At 43.6% G+C, this 21393-nt stretch overlaps 1 protein-coding gene across 1 annotated transcript in view; it reads left to right on the top strand.

Moving 5' to 3' along the window:
- The window catches only part of st3gal3b (ST3 beta-galactoside alpha-2,3-sialyltransferase 3b), a 73561-nt gene that overhangs the window by 5838 nt on the left and 46330 nt on the right, over positions 1–21393 (top strand). The window contains exons 3-6 of the mRNA XM_080779071.1: positions 9213–9278; positions 9915–9962; positions 13461–13503; positions 19225–19317. Coding sequence (XP_080635197.1) covers positions 9213–9278; positions 9915–9962; positions 13461–13503; positions 19225–19317 — 250 coding nt within the window. The remainder of the gene's footprint in view (positions 1–9212; positions 9279–9914; positions 9963–13460; positions 13504–19224; positions 19318–21393) is intronic.

The following is a 21393-nucleotide window of genomic DNA, read 5'->3' as shown; positions in this document are numbered from 1 at the left end:
GTTAGCATCATGTTATGCTTTAGCCATTGAAAAATAGCAGACCGAGTGGCGCGCTACGAGCTTGACAATTTTTGAAAAATCGAAGAACGACTGACATTTTTAGAATCTGATCTCAGGTCAGAATGGGTTAATCAGACCAGTGTGTGTCCAGTGGAAACCTCGTATGAATCTGATCTCAGGTCAGAATGGGTTAAGAAGCAACGCTTCGGTCTTGCGACGTTCCTCAGGCCGGACCTTCCTCCGAGCCTGAGGAAGGTCGCAAGACCGACACGTTGCTTCTTAATAATGAATGCTCTGTCTGAACCTAGCCATTGGCGGTGTGCGGGTGTCCCTCCTTTCTACATGGTATGCCTCGTCATCATCGCACCTGCTCCAAATTTACCTACCGGCTGTGTGGAAGTCATCTCTCTAACTAATGAAAAATAAAATAATACATATAAAAAAAAATTGCAGTGCAAGAGTCACAACTTGTCACTCTTTTTTTATATAGCGTGAATACATGACAGTTGTCACTGACAAGTGTCATGTATTCACGCTCTTTTCCACTCATTAGTGACTAATGATTAGTCGCTACTACTGTGTTGTTGTCGTTTCCTTGTTTCGACCATAAATAGAAATTCTTTCTTAACCTCGTAGCTACTTAACCTCCCCACGTTTTTGTTTTCTATTTTTCTTAATGTGTATACATCATGGTTGTTGAGCCTGACACCATTTAATGACCGTTCATCAGATGAACTGGAAAACGAGTGATGCCAAATTGCCAATCTTTGTTTTTACAGTTGAATCGTTACAATTTTCGACAGCCTCACAACAAGTAGAGGGTGTAGTAGTCGCCTTAGGGTTTAGGCATATTTTGCGGCAGTTACCGTACGAAGTCCTGCATTTTGTATTCACTCAAACCTGTGCTGCGAACTAATTGAAACATAATTTATTTCTGGGGGAACTGAAAACCAATATTCATTATTAGAACCCATATTTTTTTTAATCTGCTCGTCAATTGATGTAGAATTTAAATTCACATGAGGTGACATGCATCAGCGGGTGTGTGAATGGCATTTTTGCAATACTGTCACACTGAGCACACAGCTTACTTCTCTTTCTCACTTCTCCTCATTGCCTGTTTCTTTCTGAGGGATCCAAACCCAGCATGGTTGCAGGTGGCACCATGATGTGGGCGTAGCTGAATGGATAGAAGGTACTAGTGCTCGGAGATTCATCGGCAAACGCATCGGTATCGGCTGATATTGGCCTTAACCCATTCTGACCTGAGATCAGATTCATACGAGGTTTCCCACTGGACACACACTGGTCTGATGAACCCATTCTGACCTGAGATCAGATTCTAAAAAATGTCAGTCGTTCTTTGATTTTTCAAAAATAGCAGACCTACAAGCTCGTAGCGCGCCACTCGGTGGCGCGCTATGAGCTTGTAGATCTGCTATTTTTCAATAGCTAAAGCATAACATGATGCTATAACACCAAAATGAGTTCCCGTTCAGAATGGGTTAAACCAATGTATCAGTAATCTGTATCGGTAAAATAATATATCGGTATTAGCAGATATTTTAGTTTATGTTGGGAAAAAAACAAAAAAAAAGCCTGAAAAAGCTTTTTGTGATGATGATGGTTGGGGAAGCTTTCAAAAGAGTCAACAAGTTGGAACATTTTTAAATAAATATACTACATTCATGCTGTTTCTTTTGGGATATGGGCCAACATTTCAATAATGGTGCATCCCTAGTTTTGGAATACAGAGTCATTGCTTTTTTTTCTCCTTCAAATTCAGTGTTCATAAGCCGAGCAGTTCTTCGTTCCTACTCTCACCTATGGTCATGAAGTGTGGGTCGTGGCCGAAAGAATAAGGTCGCGAATACAAGCGGCCGAAATTAGTTTTCTTCGACGCGTGGCTGCCTGGCTGGCATTTCCCTTAGAGATAGGGTGAGAGACTTGGAGTCTGGAAAAGAGCCAGCTTAGGTGGTCCTGGGGCCATTTCAATAATGGTGCATCCCTAGTTTTGGAATACAGAGGCATTGCTTTTTTTTCCTCCTTCAAATTCAGTGTTCATAAGCCGAGCAGTCTTCGTTCCTACTCTCACCTATGGTCATGAAGTGTGGGTCGATCTCAGGTCAAAATGGGTTAAAAAAAAGCGCCCTGTTTTCCTATGAATGGGCTCTATGCAGCCGACACTTCCGCGTTCAGTTTGGGCCGCTGAAACGCTTCCGGTCGGCAGCCACTCATTCACTGTGAACGTGTACGGTGGTGATTTTGTAGGAATAAAGTTCTGGTGGGGGCGCCTATGTTTTTCATTCTCACTAACTACGTACTAAGTATAAACCCTTTCTGAATGCCCCTGTAGCGTAGCTTGGAATCTGTTATTGAAAGATTAGGTCTAATTAGGTAATTCATTTAAGGTCTAATTCCCTACTTAGACTTCTGGCAATGTTTTTGGTGTTTTTTTTTATTATCTTTTTAAGGTTGCATGGGGTGTCAAAACTCCTGGCCTGTGGGACTAACCAGGGGATGATTTGGGGTAAAATTAACAAACTGCATAAACTGAAAATCTTCCCATCATTATAATGTGTGCGTTCTCTCCCGACGCGCTGCTACTGTGCCAGCAAAGCTGCAGTTGTACATCAAAAACAATGGAGGCGGCTAGCCGGCAGGTAACCAAGCCCCTGCTGTGTGTAAGCACCTCAGCTCTTTGTTGTGGTATAGTGGTACCAGAGTGCCAGACCTCATATTTACAACAAAATGTTGTAAGCATATTTACGTGAGCGCGGTCCCGTGAATTTGTTGCGAGCGTGCTCGTTGCGTGACTCACCAGACCTGGATTCTGTTGAGCTTTTTTTTTTTTTTACGCTTGCGTTGTTGTGCCTCGTCTTCAACAGACCTGGAGGAGACCTGTGTTGATCTAGGCAACAACGCCTGTGTTCCTCGCTTCACGTTTGCAAGGCCCTTTAATTAAGACAGCATTCCAGCTTGTCACTGTTGTTGGCACAAGGCGAAAGGTAACCTGGCCTGCACAAAGTTGTATTTTTGACCAATCCGGCATCCGACCTAAAATTAGTTTGATGCCCCCCCTTTTCTAATGCATATGCCATGTTGAAAAACATGAGATTTCCAGTATCCTATCAGTTATTTTTAAAGTTGCTTAATGTGGCTGTCTGGTGTCTGCTCACACCAGGGTTGGGGTCTCTGAGCCAGCCATATGAAGCCAGCAGAGGGGGCTAGAAGAGTTGTCTCAGAATAGATCAACTCTTGACTTCTGCTGGGGGAACCAACATGAGATGTTTTCATTGATAAGGCTTGATCAATTCTTTTGTGGCGATTCTTGGGCATCAGTCACCCGTATGCTCCATTCTGCTGGTACTTTCTCTGAAAACCTTGGTGATTTTACTGACGTCGTGTGCAACACTATTGAAAAGCAATGTATTGCATTGTGTGTTGAGTTGACACTGACAGGCCCTTTTTTTTGATCAATCAAGTCGCCTTAATTCAAGTGGCAGTTCAAGTTCATTTTATTGAACATATATACCGGTATATAATATTGAACATATATTTATGTTTAGGGGCATGCCATTGTGGTCTTACCTGCACAGCCTTTGCGATAGACCGTGATCTACCTTTTTTGGGCAACCCCTGGCCTAAAGCATCCAGGGAGAGAGAGAGAGAGAGAGAGATGTACCCCTCCCGTAAGAGAAGGGTTTTTGGATGAAATTGTGAGTGGAAGAGGAGAAGCTTGATCAGGGCGAAAGAAAGAAATTGGCCAAAATTAAACGATTCTCTCCTCCATCACTATTCACTATTATAGAGGGTATGCGCGTGGCATCATCGTACCTGGAAGTTACGCGGGAACGCCCACTGAGTGGCAAAAAAACTACTTTCTGGCCTTGACAGCCCCGTTCATCCAAACAGAAAAGTCCTGTCTGGTTGCATTAAACAGTGTTAAACGCACCAACATTGCAGCTGTACGAAAATCTATCTATCTCTGCAAAGTTTTTGTTTCATAAAATTCCACCATGGAAAACGTTCTGAGCTACTTTCTGTCAAGAAATGCCCCGCATTTGATTATCTTTCTTAAGTGTCAGAGTGTGGAAGTGCTTGTTTTCAATAACGCAACATCTCGCTGCCTCCTGCATTATGTGACATTTAGAAACAGGTGGTACACACACAGGACGGTTGAGTGATTTCCAACGAGCGCTTCCAAACTCCCAACACTCCATCCATGCTGCTCAATGTTTTGCCACTCAGTCTAGATGAGGGGGGCGTGTCCTGATGGGAAAACCATGCCTGTGCATATACTCTCTATTATGGCGTCATGGAGGACTTGCTGTGTTGTCTCTGTTGCACAAATTCAAAAGCTCCCTCCTCAAAGCTGTCATGGAGAGAGCCATCTATAGATCGTGTACATTTTCTCTGTATGCTGTTTGATCTACAGTACGACATTATCAGTCTGCCCCAGACTGAAATTGAAACACATCGTTATTTATGTATTTATATATATATGTCTGCAGCTGATTATTAACCCATTCAGGACGGGAACCCCTTTTGGTGTTTCAAGCATTATGTTATACTTTAGCTGTTGCAAAATAGCAGATCTACTGTACTGAGATCAGATTCTACTGTACAAGCTCGTAGCGTGGCACCGAGTGCCGTGCTACGAGCTTGTAGATCTTCTTCTCTTTTTCGTGAAAATGTGGTGCAAATCTTTGAAAAAAAATAATATATATATATAATATATATATATATTTGTATCCTTTCAGAGCTAACATTTTTAAGTTAAATCTTTGCTTCTGGGGGGGGGGGGTCCCTGGAACTACATGTTTTGAGATGCGGGTCGGCGGCCAAATACTGTACATACATAATTCTGGGGCTCCTTGAAATGAAATAGTTTGAGAACACCACTGACATAGAAAACTGTCATGATTTAGACGTCATTTTGTAGCCTCTGTTCGAAATGGGTTAATAACCTTCTGTGTGATGATTCATGCATGGACGGAACTGGGCCTGTCTTGGATGCTAGTCTATAACCACTTCCATGCATGCCGACTCTGGGAACACAAAAGAGTAACGGAACCAGAACCAGGGTTCTGTCAGGGAGGACGGCCTGGACGGGGGCCCGTCCTTGTACGAGAGATTTCGGGACATTCTGCGGCGCCGTATTGCCACCAGATGTTCCGGTGTTTGGTGGAACGGGACAGTTTTTAGTGCATGTCTACAGTTTCCTCTTCCGTGAGCTGATCAAAATCTGGATAATCTCTCTTCTTCACTATTTGATTTATTGTGGAGAGTCAAAAGAACAAAAAAACAATACCCGGGGCCATGTGAAGGAACTAAAAGGAAGCTGCTCATTGTTGTTTTAGCATTTCTGAAATTCTTAACCCATTTTAGACCTGACTTCGACGTTTAAAAAAAAAAAAAGTCTTCCAAATCCTCACAATTTTCTGAAAAACGTCATGTTTCTATATCGGTGGTGTTCAATATTTATTATTTATATATTTCATGTCAAGGAAGGACCCCAAAAACGATATGCCGCTGACTGACACCCATCCGAAAAAGTTCCAGGAGCAAAGATTTGAGTTAAAAATGTTCGCTCTGAAAGAATATATGTTCAGAGATGTACGCCGCATTTTCACGATTTCTCAAAAATAGCAGACCTACAAGCTCGTAGCGTGCCACTATGAGCTTGTAGATCTGCTATTTTTCAACAGCTAAAGCATAACATAATGCTTAAATTCTTGAAATTAAATGATATTGACTGTTTGAGGGCTTAATTAAATGTGTTAATTTGAGGTGAATTAAGTCAGTAATTATTTAACGGAGATTTGCTAGCGGGCCAGAGCTAAAAGAAAGATAGCGAACCACTTAACCTTCCATAATAATCTCATGTTAACTGATTTCATTGCAACTCATGTATGACTCAGTATGAGTGAGCACACGCATGCGATTGGTTATACGGACACATTTCCTACTAATGGTGACTCAACTCAACCCTTTCGAGTTGGAACTCCATTTTCTGCGGAAGTTCTAGGGCGGCGTCCGACTTCCCAGTTAACCCATTCTGACCGGGAACCCATTTTGGTGTTAGCATCATGTTATGCTTTAGCTATTGAAAAATAGCAGATCTACAAGCTCATATCGCGCCACCGAGTGGCGCGATACGAGCTTGTAGGTCTGCTATTTTTTTTAAATTCGACGAACGACTGACATTTTAAGAATCTGATCTCAGGTCAGAATGGGTTAATCAGACCAGTGTGTGTCCCAGTGGAAACCTCGTATGAATCTGATCTCAGGTCAGAATGGGTTAAATTTCAACACTGACGACGTGTCGTCATCACCAGGTCATTAGTGCACCGTTTCTCAACTAGTCCGATTTTAAAAACAAATCTTTACTCTTGTAAAGTGACATACAGTATATACACACATCCCTTTAGTCTCATTTTAATTATTACCGAGTTTTTGAAACCACACATAAATGGACTGGACATAAATTGAAACTGAAAGCGTGGAGTTAAGAGTTGTGGTGGCCTGGGGTCCACCTATGGTTTCTATGGCATATAGTAGGCAGGATCCACCGGGAGAATCTAGACACAGCTGCGCGACATGAGACTAATTAGGTGTGTGTGTGTGTGTGTGTGTCAAAGGTGCAGACGATCAGAAATCAGCGAGAATCAAGAGAGTGATCGACGTACTGTATGCTATACTGTATGCCGAATTGAAGTGGACTCGGTCCCAGACTCATTTTTTTTAAATTTATTTATTTGTCCCTGGAAATAAAAACGTCTGGGTTTTACCGAGGCTAGAGTTGTGGTGAAAACCAGGACCAATTTGGTTTTGAATGTTGGAAAAACAAAACATTTTTAGTGTTTTTATTTTTATTTGTCGTGACCCCAAGCGTGAAGCCGAGGTAAATCCTGAACAAACCCGAAGACATCTGGTCAGCGTACTGTAAGTTGGCACCCAGTTAGTCATTCACCTCCAGCTCTGTCACAGAGTGTGCGTGTGTAATAAGCTGACATGCATGGCATTGTCTGCGTGTGTTTGCATGGTAGTGGAAATGGCACCTCAGGGTGTCACATCTCCCAGACCACACCAGCTGGGCTATGAAATTACCTGCCAAGTTAGTCACAGCCACAACTTATCTATATTGTTTTTTTAGTACCAAACAGGCAGCTGCATGGTTTAGATGGATGACTAGTACAATATGTTAAATATACATGAGCACATTACTCCGCTTAAATATTCAACAACCTGCGCATGCCATATAGATTTTAAACATTAAGATAAAGCTGCTATGCTCTAATGCACAATGGTGAGGCTAAAGGTGTTGTTATTACTCATGTCTTGTTCAGCATTGGGCTGGTGGTGGCGGCTTACGGTACAGGCTGGCCACCTGCTCTTAAAAAGACACCCGTTTACATGATACGAGGGATTCTCTGTCCCCGAGCGTGCCGTGAGTATCGATAACGGCCACGAGGCGATCCACTTTCAAGTGAGACGAGAGGTCACACTGTTCACTAATTAGGGGAATCCGATCATCTGACACTTAATAGTTGGCTCAGACAATGCTCGGCTTCTGAGGATCAGCAGTGTTTGCATTCTATTCTATAGAAATAGAGTACACGGCGGATTACCTTCATCTCTTGTCAGGATTTACTGTATGTACATGCTTTGCTTTTATCTACAGCCAGCCCAGAAGTCTTTGTTCCTTCCTCTTTGGTTTAAAGAAAAGGCACTATATAGGTTGGCTCACTTGGCTGTGCGTAATCGCCAGCAGTCGGATGAAGGCATTTCAAAACAGCTGTGTTGTGCTTATTTTGATAGCGAGAGAGAACACGAACCCAGATCGTCTTTATTTTGGTCCCACAAGGCCTCGTTTGGTTTGAAACCACAGCCCTCTTTGTTTTGCAAAGGGCTTCCCGCTTTTTTAATTTTTTTTTATCTCTGTTAAATTAAATAGACAAATCTGGGGATGTGGATGGGGTGGGAAATGTGTGCAATGTTTGCCAAAAGTTTTAAAACACAATAAACAATGCTCGAGATATACAGTCGTGGTGCCGCACGGCACGCACCTGTTCATTGGCCATATTCCCACAGTGGCCATTTTACTCTTAACTCAAACGAACGTCGAAAGACTTCAGAGAGAGAGAGAGAGAGACGGTGTTAATTAAGGGGGACATGTAAGGACGCTCCCCTTTGCATTTAATCCTAGGATAAGCGGGGGCAAGTGTCTTTTGGAGGTGAACATCTCTTAGCCACTCCATTCCCATATTAATCTTTTGGCATTACTCTGTAATGAGCTCTGTGTCCTGGGGCCGTCCACTCGGGGTCTTCTGCTGTTGTAAGATGAAAGAGATTAGTTAGTTAGTTAGTTGACTCCCAAAGAAGACACAACAGCAGTGTTGGCTTTGACAGCAATTTTTGTGTTTTTAGTCTTTAGTCTCTTGAATAGTTTTCATTTAGTTTTAGTCACATTTTAGTCACCTGGAATGTTTTAGTGTTTTGGTCTAGTTTTGGTCGACTAAATATCATGATTTTAGTCAACTAAATATACACTGGATTTAGACTAAAATGTGTTTTGGCGGGCCTTGAAGCCATCGTAGATTCGTAATGGCTCATTATACACTTGCTGAAAATAGCTGATCTACAAGCTCGTACACAAGCTCACAAGTTGTGAGCTTGTAGATCTGCTATTTTCAGCATGCAAACGTGTGTAAAATGACTTTTCTTTTACTTGTACCGGATCTCTTGTCCGCCAGTCCCTTCCCAACATTTTTGTCTAGTTTGTATTTGTTGATGAAATTGTCAACATCTTTAGTCTTTTAGTTTTACACAGCTTAGTTTCAATTTAGTTTTCCCATTTAGTTTTCGTCAGTGGGAAAAAAAGGTAGTCGACGGAACATCTTTCGTTTTGGTATCTCAGTCGACGAAAGTCAACACTGCACGACGATTAGTAAAAAGTAAAAAAAATGTGTTGTGCTGTTTTTCCTGGCTCCCAATTTCTGCGTCCCGTTTCCATTTTTTACACTTTTTATTTGTGTGTTTGTTTTGTTTGTTCTTCTGCTCTGTCGCTGCCTTCCACAGGATCAGCAGATCATGATGCTGTCTCTGTCTGTCTGTCTGTCTGTCTGTCTTGTCTGTCTTGTCTTGTCTTCAACTTCATCCACAAACTGTGTTAACATTCCGACCCTCACCCCCCTTTTTGTTTGCAGAGAAAGATGCAGATCCTACAATGGCAGTCCCCCTTAAAGGGACCACAGGTAGTAGAAGAACCACAGGTAGAAGCAAAAAGGCCACTTATGTTTGGGTGGTGGTGAAACCCGGGGGGGGGGGGGGGGGGGGGGGGGGTGTGCTTTAATAGGTGCTCAGGTGCTCATAATTGGATCCTCGGTTCTTTCTGCTATACCTGGGGGCGATACAAAGGCCTTGCAATTTTTTTCCCCCCCTTCACTCATTTTGGCTTTTTTCATTTGATATATATTTTTTTTTTTTGCTCATTCACTCATTTTCCTCAGTGTTTTTCCTGGTATTTTCTCTTTTCAAAAAATACCTATTTTTCAGCCATAATAGCTACTAAAAACAACCGCAATGGGGGTGCATTGATTCAGGAGGGTTGATTTGCCCCTGCTATAAATATATATACGTCCGCCTGCTGTCTCGTCTCCCGACCCGGAGGAGACCGACCCACGTTTTAATGGTGGTTTTATTTAATTCAACCTGCGGGTGGAACTAACATGACTAACCACTACTCTTCTTCCTCCTCCTCCTGATTTATTCATGTCTTTCGTGACGTTGTTGTTGTTTTTCTTTTTGGATTTGTCGTCGGGAGTGCTCTCTCTCTCAAGCTCACACAACTGTTGCATGTGGGGCTGACGCTCTCGCCAGCAGCCTTAACTCACCCTCTTGTGTTTCAGAGTCGGAAACGGACATTGCTCTCACCGTGGGACGAATAGTAGGCTCAGGTACAACAAAAGCTCTCTCTCCACACCTGCGCCCCCCCCCCCCTCCCCGCCCCCCTCATCTCCTCTTTTTTCTTCTCCACCTTCTGTAAGAAACCCTTCTGAAACAACCCGAGACACTTCAGCGGCCATGTTTGGAGGGCTATTTTTGTATTATTCTTTTTTTTAAACCGCCATTGCAAAAATTACTTTTTTTTTTGGGGGGTATGTTTGTATGTCTTTCGTCCTAGAAAAAGGTTGTCGTCTTAGATTAGCTGCGCTGACCACAGAATCGTTCCCAGTCCTGCGGTATATTAACGGGGCCCGAGAACCACATTATAGGCTTCAAAAGGCCAGCAGACAAACTGCAGAGCAACCAAAAAAAATCGCTATCAGATGTTTGCATCTGAGAAAACAGATAGGATGGCCCGAATCTTTGAATGTTTGTCTTTTCAAAGTACATTTCAAGCTACGGCGGTGAAATAGTGAACCCGGGTGCCCATGACCCCTTTTTTTTTTTTCTTTTTTTCTTTAAATAGTTAGCACAGTCCCAGACGAGGTTTGTGTGGCCGTGGCTTGTTGCCATTGGTCTGCGTTCTCCTCCCAAACATTGCGCCCGGCTGCCGGACGCCTGCAAGAACCCCTAGCTCAAGGAAAGCGCAATACTGTTAACTGGAGGACATCCTTAAAATGTCCCAGTTAATTGGTTAAACCCCTGCCAAATACATCCTCAATTTTTGCAACGCGTGAAGAGCTTTTCTCAATGCTTTAATGTCAAATCTTTTTTATAGTGCATATAGTGCCTTGGGGGGTGACTTTTATCTCGGAGAGCAGGGCAGTGTTCAACTGAAGACTATAGTGGTGGTGGGTGGCCCTGGTGGGGAATTACCATCAGTCCCCCACCGTCTGTTGTCCCAATGTGATGCAACAGTGCCCTCTGTTGTTCAAATGTAGTGGTGCGTCCCTATAACCTCCACTGCAAAAAAAATGGTTTGCACTTTGCAGCCAGGCCGACTGCAGGGGTCCTGGCATTAATAAGAGCGGTTTCAGAGGTGAACATTTGTGCTCCATGGCAGGGTGGTGTACCCTGCCCCTTTGTTTCTGCCCTAAAGCCTTCCGCTGCTGCTCATTTCTTTGGCTTACCATGCAGCCTCTTCTTTAACACACAGACGCAAATATTCTCACCCCCATCTCTGCTTCTATATATGGCTATAACACAGCCATCTGCTCTCCCATCGTTTTTGTGTGTGTGTGTGTGTCTTTCATTCTCTCTTTTTGTCCTCCAGCATTCCTCTGATGACAACAAAATGCACCCACCGAGGAGAAATGTTGATTCTTGTCTGTCGCTTCTAATCTCTCTTTCTGTAATTGCACTCATAATTATTTTCTGTTAAACAATTTGATGTGCCATCGAGCAGGCTATTCTTTGATTTTTTTTTCCTGCATTTCTGTATTCAGTATTAATTTCCAGAGACTGAATTTCCCATCGCGTATAAAGTGAGGCCTTGCATGTCACCACCACCACTGCAGTATTGTACAAGATTCTATGAAAATGTACTACTCATGCATACAGTACAGTACCTATACATGATAGTTTAAAAAAAATGTATATATGTTTTTAACCCATTTTGGGCAGGAAACCCTTTTTGGTGTTTTAAGCATTGTTATACTTTAGCTATTGAAAAATAGCAGATCTACGAGCTTGTAGGTCTGCTATTTTTTTTTAATCGTGAAAATGTGGCGCAAATCTTTGAATATATATATATTCTTTCAGAGCCAACGTTTTTAACTCACATCTTTCCATTTTCAAATGGAGGTCGGCGGCCAATTGCATATATTCTTTGGGGGTCCTTGACATGAAATAGTTTGAGCACCACTGACACAGAAACATAGGTTTTTTTTCCTGAAAACTGTCATGATTTAGAAGACTATTTGTTAGAATATGTTCTCAGGTCGAAATGGGTTAAATTATATCATTGTACTATTTACTTTTCATTTCAAATCGATAAGCAGGCAGGTTTCCTTCTTGTGCTTTCTTGCTTCTTTCTATGAAAATGGCTTTGACTCAATGCTTCACCACTAGGCACCTATGGACCACCACTCTACCCCCCCCCCCCCCTCCATAGGTGAACCGCAAAATCCAAACCGTTCGTTAGTCACTTTATTTTCAGCTCAGCAGAATGTGTGTTTTGGCTTGGCTTCTTCTTTTCCTAATCTCTTAGCTTGATTTTCTTTTCCAACAAAATGCTTTCTAACTTTTCTTCCTCCTTCCACCTTTTCCATTACGTTTCTTCAACCTTTTTCTGAAGAATTAATGCACAGGCTTGTATTTTGGTTGTTGTTGTTGTTTTTTGTATTTTTAACACAGCTGAAACAGATGAAACAGATGAACACTGATGATGAAACAAAAAATGTAGGAGCGCACCGCCATAGTGGGGAGATTTGCTGCCCACGGGAGACAAAACTTGAAAAGAACGAAGGAGAGGTTGCACAACTCGTAGTCACGATGCAAAAAAGAAAAGAAAAAAAAGACCAACGTTTCGGCACAAAATGCCGCCTTCATGGTACCCTTCTTCATACCCCGAAGAAGCACATTTTGTGCTGAAACGGTCACTTAAAATAAAAGTTGTTGTTGCATCGTGACGACCCTCTCCTCCTTTCTTTTCGCACAGCAACCAGATGCACAACTACAGCTAGCTGGCTGATACAGGGCTGTATTTTGTGTGTCTTAAGTACCAGGTCTTATTACCTAACTTGAGTAAAATAAAGACCTGGAGGCGTGATCAATGCCATTTGGCTATTCTGAGTGGCCAAAGAGCATTGATCACGCCTCCAGGTCTTTAGTTTACTCAAGTTAGGGAATAAGACCTGGTACTTAAGACACGCAAAATACAGCCCATAGTGTCTTATATCACTTAGGTTTTGGACACTGCTTCCCAAGCAGTGTTTTTTTTTTTTTTGGCAGCAAATCTTTTTATTTTAGTTTTAGTCATAGTCTCTTGAATAGTTTCCCTTTTAGTTTTAGTCACCTGGAATGTCTTGGTGTTAGTCTAGTTTTAGTCGACTAAATATCATAGGATCTTAGTCGACTAAATCTACAGTTGATTTAGTCGACTGAAATGTATTTTGACGTCGACACTTAAAAATAGCCGATCTATATATTTAAAAAAAATAGCCGATCTACAAGCCCGCGACGCGTTGTGAGCTTGTAGATCTGCTATTTTCAGCTTGCAGCCTAGTGTCAAATGACTTGTACTGGATCTCTTGTCCACTAGTCCCTTCCTAACATTTTAGTCTACTTTTTTTTGTTGACGAAATTGTCAGTATATTCATTCCTAGTTTTAGTTCTCATAGCTTTGTTTTTTATTTAGTGTCGACGAACATTTTTCGAGATGGTCCAAGATGGTCAAATATGCGCTTCAGTCAGAATTGCTGACACCTTGACTCAAGTGTGGTAATTGTTCTGTCTCTCTCTCTCTCTCTCCTTCTTTGGTCTTCCCCCCCCCCCCCTGCCGTTTCTAGTGTACGACAAACAGGGCTTTCTGCTGAAGCTGGACACCAAGCTGTAAGTACATCTCCCACTTTTCCAGTCTAACTTGATGGTGCTCGTTTTAAGCAAATGTCCAATACTTTTAAATCCCCTCTGTCATTAACGGAGTGAGACCCTGGTGAGTTTCTCTGACTGTGGCACGATTATGTTCACGGTTGGAAAAACACGGAAATGGCTTTTCAGGTCATCTTGCACGCTGCACGGCAGCGTTTCTCGTCTGGTGGGGAGAAAAGACATGCCCCTGCAGATGATCTGACAGGTGCCAATCAATATGAACATTAAAGCCAGTTAGGAACCACTGCTCTACAGAAATTAATTTAAAACGTGGCTTAATGTACAGGTGGGCTTAATCTAGTCTAGGACAGGGCTACTCATCTTTAGATGGCTTAGGGGCCACTCGGCACATTGTTTTGTCTTTTCTCATGTTGCTACTGTACCTGTGAAGTGTATTATGGTTACGCACTGGTGCTTTCCGTCACGTTTCGCGACGGCAGGAAGGAGACACACTGACTTATTCACTTTACACACGAATGCAAACTCCCTGCCACTTTTCCTGAAACGGAAACACTCGTGTTCATCTGCAAAGCTTTCTCTTTGGTTGGCCTTGTTATTTACAATGCCGTTTTCTGTACGCGCTCTTTAACCCATTTAGGCCTGACCTCAAAATAAATAAAGAAAAATCTTCTAAATCCTCCAGTTTTCTGAAATAAATATTTTCACGATTTTTCTAAAATAGCAGACCTACAAGCTATGTAGTAGCGCGCTATGAGCTTGTAGATCTGCTATTTTTCAATAGCTAAATTAAGATAATGTTTAAAACACAGGGGTTCCCGCCCAAAATGGGTTAACTCGCACCTACGAAGTGCAACGGAGGTTTGTGTACCAAACGCGAGCCGATCTACAAATACTCAACGCGTCGCGGATGCAGTGCTCGTGGACTTAGTAAATCGACATGAAGTGAACGTGACACACCCTTCTTGGACAGACAGCTCATGATCGCACTCTTGTGGTTGGGAAACGCTTAGAAATGACAAAATGACTTTTCCACACTGAAGGGTCAATCCCGTGAACAAACATATTTTATTCAATTTATTTTTATCGCGGCCGCACATTATCGTACCAAAACACAGAAGAGGGGTGACTGGCCTCATGTAGCCTATACCTGCTGCTATATTCTTATTATTTTCTTTTATATATTATTTTTTATCCCACGATTTTGTAACTGGGCTCTACACACCCTCCACCAACCTAGTCCCCATATATGGGGGACAAGGGGAGAGCAACGGACTTGAACTCATGCTTCCTTCATGCCTGAGTGTCCAAGTTGCTCCTTTACACCCGACAGGGGGGAGTTTCCCTGGTTGGACGTAGCGTGTGGAAGGAACACGTTATTCCAACCAGTTCCTCCTTCCTGCTATATTATTATATCACAACATAATGTTATATCATTGTCATTGACCGTATCATTGATCCTGGTGACGCACGCTTATATAGATTCGCGGTCGGGGAAAAACGTGGGATTCCCTTCTCGCGTACCAGTGGGACATGTCCCGCGTACCAGCACAGGTACATGTACCGCGTACCAGCACAGGTGCACGTACCGCGTACCAGCACAGGTACATGTACCGCGTACCAGCACAGGTACATGTACCGCGTACCAACACAGGTACATGTACATGTACCGCGTACCAGCACAGGTACATGTACCAGCACAGGTACATGTACCGCGTACCAGCACAGGTACATGTACCGCGTACCAGCACAGCTACATGTACCGCGTACCAGCACAGGTGCACGTACCAGTGGTTAGGAAGAACCTCTTGAGATCGACCACCCCGCAAATTTCTCGGCCACCCACGGAATACAAGGAGCAGAAAAACAAGCGGGATTACAGAATAGTCTGTAGTTTTGGCCTGGGGCCGCGGCCGCTGAGCGGTCCAGGCACCTACCCAGGCCGGTTAATCCAAGCTTTAGCGGCGTGCCGTGGGTTCGAGACCCGAGCCTGTCGGCCTTTTGCCGCATGTCTCCCCCCCCCCTCCCCCTTTCCTGTCACATTACTGTACCCTATCAAATACAGGCAAAAAAAAAAGAAATACGAATATCTTAAAAAACGAAAAATAATTGTTGTATTTTTGGTCCCAGTCGGATAGACTGGGATCTAGAGGTTCACAGCGGATAGGCAACCTGCGTGCATGTGTTGTATTTGTGGCTGGATATAGTTTTGGAGAAGGCTGGTTCTAAAGAGGACGGCGCTGATATGAAAATGGAATGGAAACCGGCAGGCTTTGCTATTCACAGCGAATTTAGCGAAACGGCAGTTTTGATTGACAGTGTGTGACTGTGTGTGTGTGTGTGTTGTTTATAGATAGGAGAGAGAGACAGACGGTGTGTGTGTGTGTTAACTTAAAACCTTTTTTTTTTTAAATGTTTTGTGGCACTTCCAACTAAAAAGACAGTGTTGTGTTTTACGTGGTGTTTATGACCAGCAAGGTGTGAGCGGAAGTGTGAAAATCGGCAGCTGCAAACCATGTGCCGATGATGGGGTACATACACTAATTCGTATAGGGAGGAGATGAGACGGCAAAGCCAGATAAGAACGAGTGTACAAATCTGACTTCCTGAAATGACTTGTGGTTTCTGTGTTGCATTAATTGGCTTAAAGAAGCATTGAAACTTATTATGTACAAATGTAATACTAAATACCAGGTTGAGACGGTTTCTTAAAATGACATGATTTGATTTGATGATCTTCCTGCAAGGACAATGTTAGTCTAAATTGTGTACTGTCCAAGTATGAGTATATATGGCCAGTATATATACTGGCCAAAGTTCAAAACCTATGAGTCTGCAGTTCCTTGGTTATAAAAAAAAAGGTCTTTGAATTATTTTTTTTTGTTGTCAAAAGGGGCTTGTGTTACATTTGGTGACCAAAGGTGGAGACATTTTCTCTCTTGATTCAGACAGATGTTGGCCCCACGAGCAGCAAAAGCTTACTACTTATTTATCTTACTTGAATTTAAAATAAACATAATATCTCAGCGGAGCTTTAACCAAACTTGCCGACAGCTGCACACGACAGCCTCTGATGGGACTAATGAAGTTTGAAGTGTGGTGCGAATTGAGACGCAGCGTTATTGCTTATTGTTTATTCCCACAGTTAATTATGCTTTGTCAGGGTGAGGACATACATTATACTGTTAGCTGGCCATCATATCAACACGTGTGTTTGACGCGTGTATATTTCTCAGAATTGGTTTGACACTCCTGTATGTTGACTGCGATGGTAAGGCACCCCCCCCACCCCCCTCCCTCCCCACAGTGTTGATTTCGTCGACTAAAACTAAGACGAAAAATGTTCGTCGACTACCTTTTTTCCACTGATTAAAACTAAATGAAAACTAAGCTATGATGACTAAAACTAAGACTAAATATACTGACAAATAAAAATGTTAGGAAGGGACTATAGTGGACAAGAGATCCAGTATAAGTCGTGTTACACTTCGTTGCGTGTAACGCAGCGCGCCGCAACGTGTTGTGGGCTTGTAGATCTGCTGTTTTCAGCAAGTTAAATAAATCTGCCATTACGACGGCATCAAGGCCCGCCAAAACACATTTTAGTCGACTAAATCAACTGTAGATTTTAGTTTTAACACCAAAACATTCCGGGTGACTAAAATGTGACTAAAACTAAGTGAAAACTATTACAAGTTCATAAGCATCAGCTATCGGCCCCTCTGCTCTCACCATGAGGCATGTCTGTCTACACAATGTTACACAATTTATGGTAGTTTTCTCATCATTGCAAACATAACTCTATACACACATTATCTAATGACTTCATTAGTATCATCTTCAGCAGGTTTGCAGTCTGGTAATTGCATGCATCAAAGGAGGTGCAAAGAGGTCCATCTCAAAAAGTAGCCTCGGATAACTTTGCCTGACCTCGACCGGTCTTAAACCCATTTGGACCTGAGGACGATTCTACAAAATGTCTTCTAAATCCTGACCGTATTCTGAAATGTTTCTATATCGGTCGTTCTCAAACTGTTTCATGTCACGGAGCCCCAAACATAGATGTAATTATATATGTAATTATAGATTAAAGATTTGAGTTAAAAACGTTCGCTCTGAAAGAATATATAATTTAAGTATTTGCGCCACATTTTCATGATTTTTCAAAAAATAGCAGACCTACAAGCTCGTAGTGCGGCACTCTGTGCCTCTTGGCCAGTTCCCACTTGTAAAAGAGACGCAGTCTCAATGTGATTTTACTGGTTAAATAAAGGTTAAATAAAATAAAATGCAGGTCAAGCTTACTTCGCTGCTAACGTGCCTATTGGACAAGGATGGGTTGGGGAGGGACTAATGGGTGATTGGCTGATTATTAAATTGTGCACACACACTGACACCCACACCCATGGTCAGACTGGTTCCTCCCCATCAACCCTGGCCCCATGAAGTGTGTCTGGGTGGACCGGCCTCCCCCATAGTGCCTGCATGGGCCTCTCTTCACTCTGTGTTGATTATTTACTCTGTGTTCATGGCATTGAGAGGGATATTAATGATCGTGTTAGCAACAGGGGGAGGTTCTACTTTTTTTTCCTTTTCTTGCTAGCACTGTGATTATTTGAACTAGGGCCCCCCACATAAGTGATGTGCTGAGCTGTTGGGTTCAACCTGTCTCCTGTATCTGAGCTGTTGGGTTCAACCTGTCTCCTGTATCTGAGCAGTTGGGTTCAACCTGTCTCCTGTATCTGAGCAGTTGGGTTCAACCTGTCTCCTGTATCTGAGCAGTTGGGTTCAACCTGTCTCCTGTATCTGAGCAGTTGGGTTCAACCTGTCTCCTGTATCTGAGCAGTTGGGTTCAACCTGTCTCCTGTGTCTGAGCAGTTGGGTTCAACCTGTCTCCTGTGTCTGAGCGGTTGGGTTCAACCTGTCTCCTGTATCTGAGCAGTTGGGTTCAACCTGTCTCCTGTGTCTGAGCGGTTGGGTTCAACCTGTCTCCTGTATCTCCCACTGTTTGACTTCCTCGACTGAAACCAAGACGAAGAAATGTCCGTCGACTACCTTTTGACACTGACGGAAACCAAACGGAAACCAAATGAAAACTCGGCTATGATGACTAAATATGTTGACAATTTTGTCAACAAATAAAAACTAGGGTAAAATGTTAGGAAGGGACTAGTGGACAAGAGATCCAGCAGTATGAGTCATTGATTCCCAATGCATTTTTCCCGTAGACATTTCAAAAGGTATTTATTTAAAGACTGTTACGCCGCAGACAAAGCCAACTCGAGTCGTGACAACTCATGACAACAAACACAATATTTTGGACCAAACAAATAATTACAAAGAAGAAAAACAACAACAAAAAGTGTTGTAATCTGCCCTTTTGCTTGTTCTTTCTAATTATTTGTTCCGCCCAAAAAATGGTGTTTGTTGTCATGATTTGTCACGACAAGAGTTGGCTTTGTCCGCGGCGCAAACGTCTTTAAATAAATACTTTTTGAAATGTCCATGAGGAAAATTAACGGAGAATCATTTCCTGTGCCCTGGTAGGGGGGCGGGACTGCGACGCTCTATTGAAGAGACTATGACTGAAACATTTGCTTGTTGGCCACCATGGTTTTAGTATAGTCTGGCCCTGGTAATAGATCAGTTGTCACTTTCTGCTTCTCATATTAATTCATCTATTAATCTCTCTCTCTCTCTCTCTGTGTCGTTATTAATCCACAGGCCACCAGAGTTGGCGTACAAGTATGGCAACCTCAGCGAAGGAGCGTGCAAGACGGGCTTCGCGGCAGCCAAGATGACCACCATCTATCCTAAGTGAGAAGAAACCGCCTCTTTGCTTCTTTGTTGTTGTTTTTGAAGTGGCGCAACCACTGCTGTAGAGCTGTGTGTGTGTGTGGCTGTGTCTCTGTGTCCCTGTGTCTCTGTGTCCCCTGTGTCCCTGTGTCTCTGTGTCCCCTGTGTCCCCTGTGTCTGTGTGTCCCTGTGTCCCCTGTGTCCCCTGTGTCTCTGTGTCTCTGTGTCCCTGTGTCTCCTGTGTCCCTGTGTCCTCTGTGTCCCTGTGTCCACTGTGTCCTCTGTGTCTCTGTGTCTCTGTGTCCCCTGTGTCTCTGTGTCCTCTGTGTCCCTGTGTCTCTGTGTGTCCCCTGTGTCCCTGTGTCTCTGTGTCCCTGTGTCCCTGTGTCCTCTGTGTCTCTGTGTCCCTGTGTCCCCTGTGTCCCTGGGTCCCTGGATCTGTGTCCCTGGGTCCCTGCACGGAAATAGCGTTATAGCGTTTGTTCACCACCAAGTGTCACTGTTGCACAGTGACACACACAGACACACACAGGCCAGGGAGGAGGGCTTGTACAGTACAGTACAGTACAGTACAGTACCACTCACTTCAGACAGGTCTGATTTGTATAGTTCTTTTGCAGGATTCCGTGGGATGACCGTTTGACTGTGTAAAGTACTCGTGTCTGAGTTGCCTTCGAGTCCTAATTTATCCTTGATTTAATAAGAACGAGGCCAATTCCTTCACACGTGGCATAAGGATGTCGACCATCTACTACACACACACACACAGGGGGGCATTGGGCAGATAAGCTCCTAAAAGACAAATCGATTGAAACAGTGGCATTGGGGAGGGGGAGAAAACGCTGTCGCCAAGTTGAGCCGGCTTGGCCTTCGTTCGGGGGGGTCTTCATGGGGGGGTCAAGAGTCAGAGGAACAGAGGAGCTCCCTTAACATTCCCACGCAATCCTCAAGAGTTGTCAGTCATGTCGGGAGTCGGTCCGTTCTCTAACCCCCTCCCCCCTCCCTCCCCCACCACCACCACAAAACACAGGACTTTGTCCTTGGTGAGTTCCACGCCACACAAAAGAACCCTCTGTCACCAGAATACAAAAGTGCCCCCCCCTCCCCCCCCCTCGTCCCACTCATGTCCTCGAGGCCTCGGGAGGCTCCTCTTCTTCTTCCCCGTCAAGAGAGAGGCACCGAGGCGACACTTCCTGTGACTCATCATCATCCACTTCCTGGTCCCCCCCACCACAACACACAATCCACGGAACACTCCTCGCCCGGTCCCTCTTCTGTGATGTCACCGCCTTCCCCTTTGATCTTCTCCCCTCGTTGCCGCACGCATCCCAGCCTCAATCTATAGGACATTGTCCCCCATTAGCATTCTTGGAACTATAGCTAACCCATTTAGGCCTGGGAAAAAAAAAATGTCTTCTGAATTCTGACAGTTTTTTGAAATGCCTATGATTCTGTGTCAGTGAGTGGTGCTCAATATTTCATGTCAAGGACCCCCAAAAATGATATGTAATTGACCGCCGACCCCCCCCCCCCCCCCCCATCTGAAAATATGTTGTTCCAGGAACCCCTCAGAAGCAAAGATTTGAGTTGAAAAAAACTTTCGCGCTGAAAGAATATATTCAAAGATTTGTCCCACATTTTCACGGGTTTTTCAAAAATAGCACATCTACAAGCTCATAGCGCGGCGCTCGGTGCCGCGCTATGAACTTGTAGATCTGCTATTTTCCAATAGCTAAAGTATAACCATAATGCTTTAAAACACCAAAAGGGGATTCCCGCCCAGAATTGGCTAATAGAGGGGGCAATTTTCCGCATTGCTGGACAATGGCCCTGTGGCAGTGCTGTACATGTTCGTCTTGGCCTATTTATGGAACAAGACCCACTGATGCTCCCAATTCTCCACAACCCATCTTTCCACAAAGCACAAGTCATTTATACGTCGTTTCCCAAGATGTACAGTACTACACATGTACACTCGTGGCGAGGTGACCCCACAAAAAAAGCTGTGTTATGACCTCTTGTACGGTATCAAGCAATCTCAACCCATTTGAACCCCTTTTGGTGGTTACATACATTATGTTATAATTTAGCTATTGA

Source organism: Protomyctophum bolini (assembly GCF_963924005.1).
Source record: "Protomyctophum bolini genome assembly, chromosome: 12".
NCBI classification, from domain to species: Eukaryota; Metazoa; Chordata; class Actinopteri; order Myctophiformes; family Myctophidae; genus Protomyctophum; species Protomyctophum bolini.
This window is presented reverse-complemented; position numbering and strand designations above follow the sequence as displayed.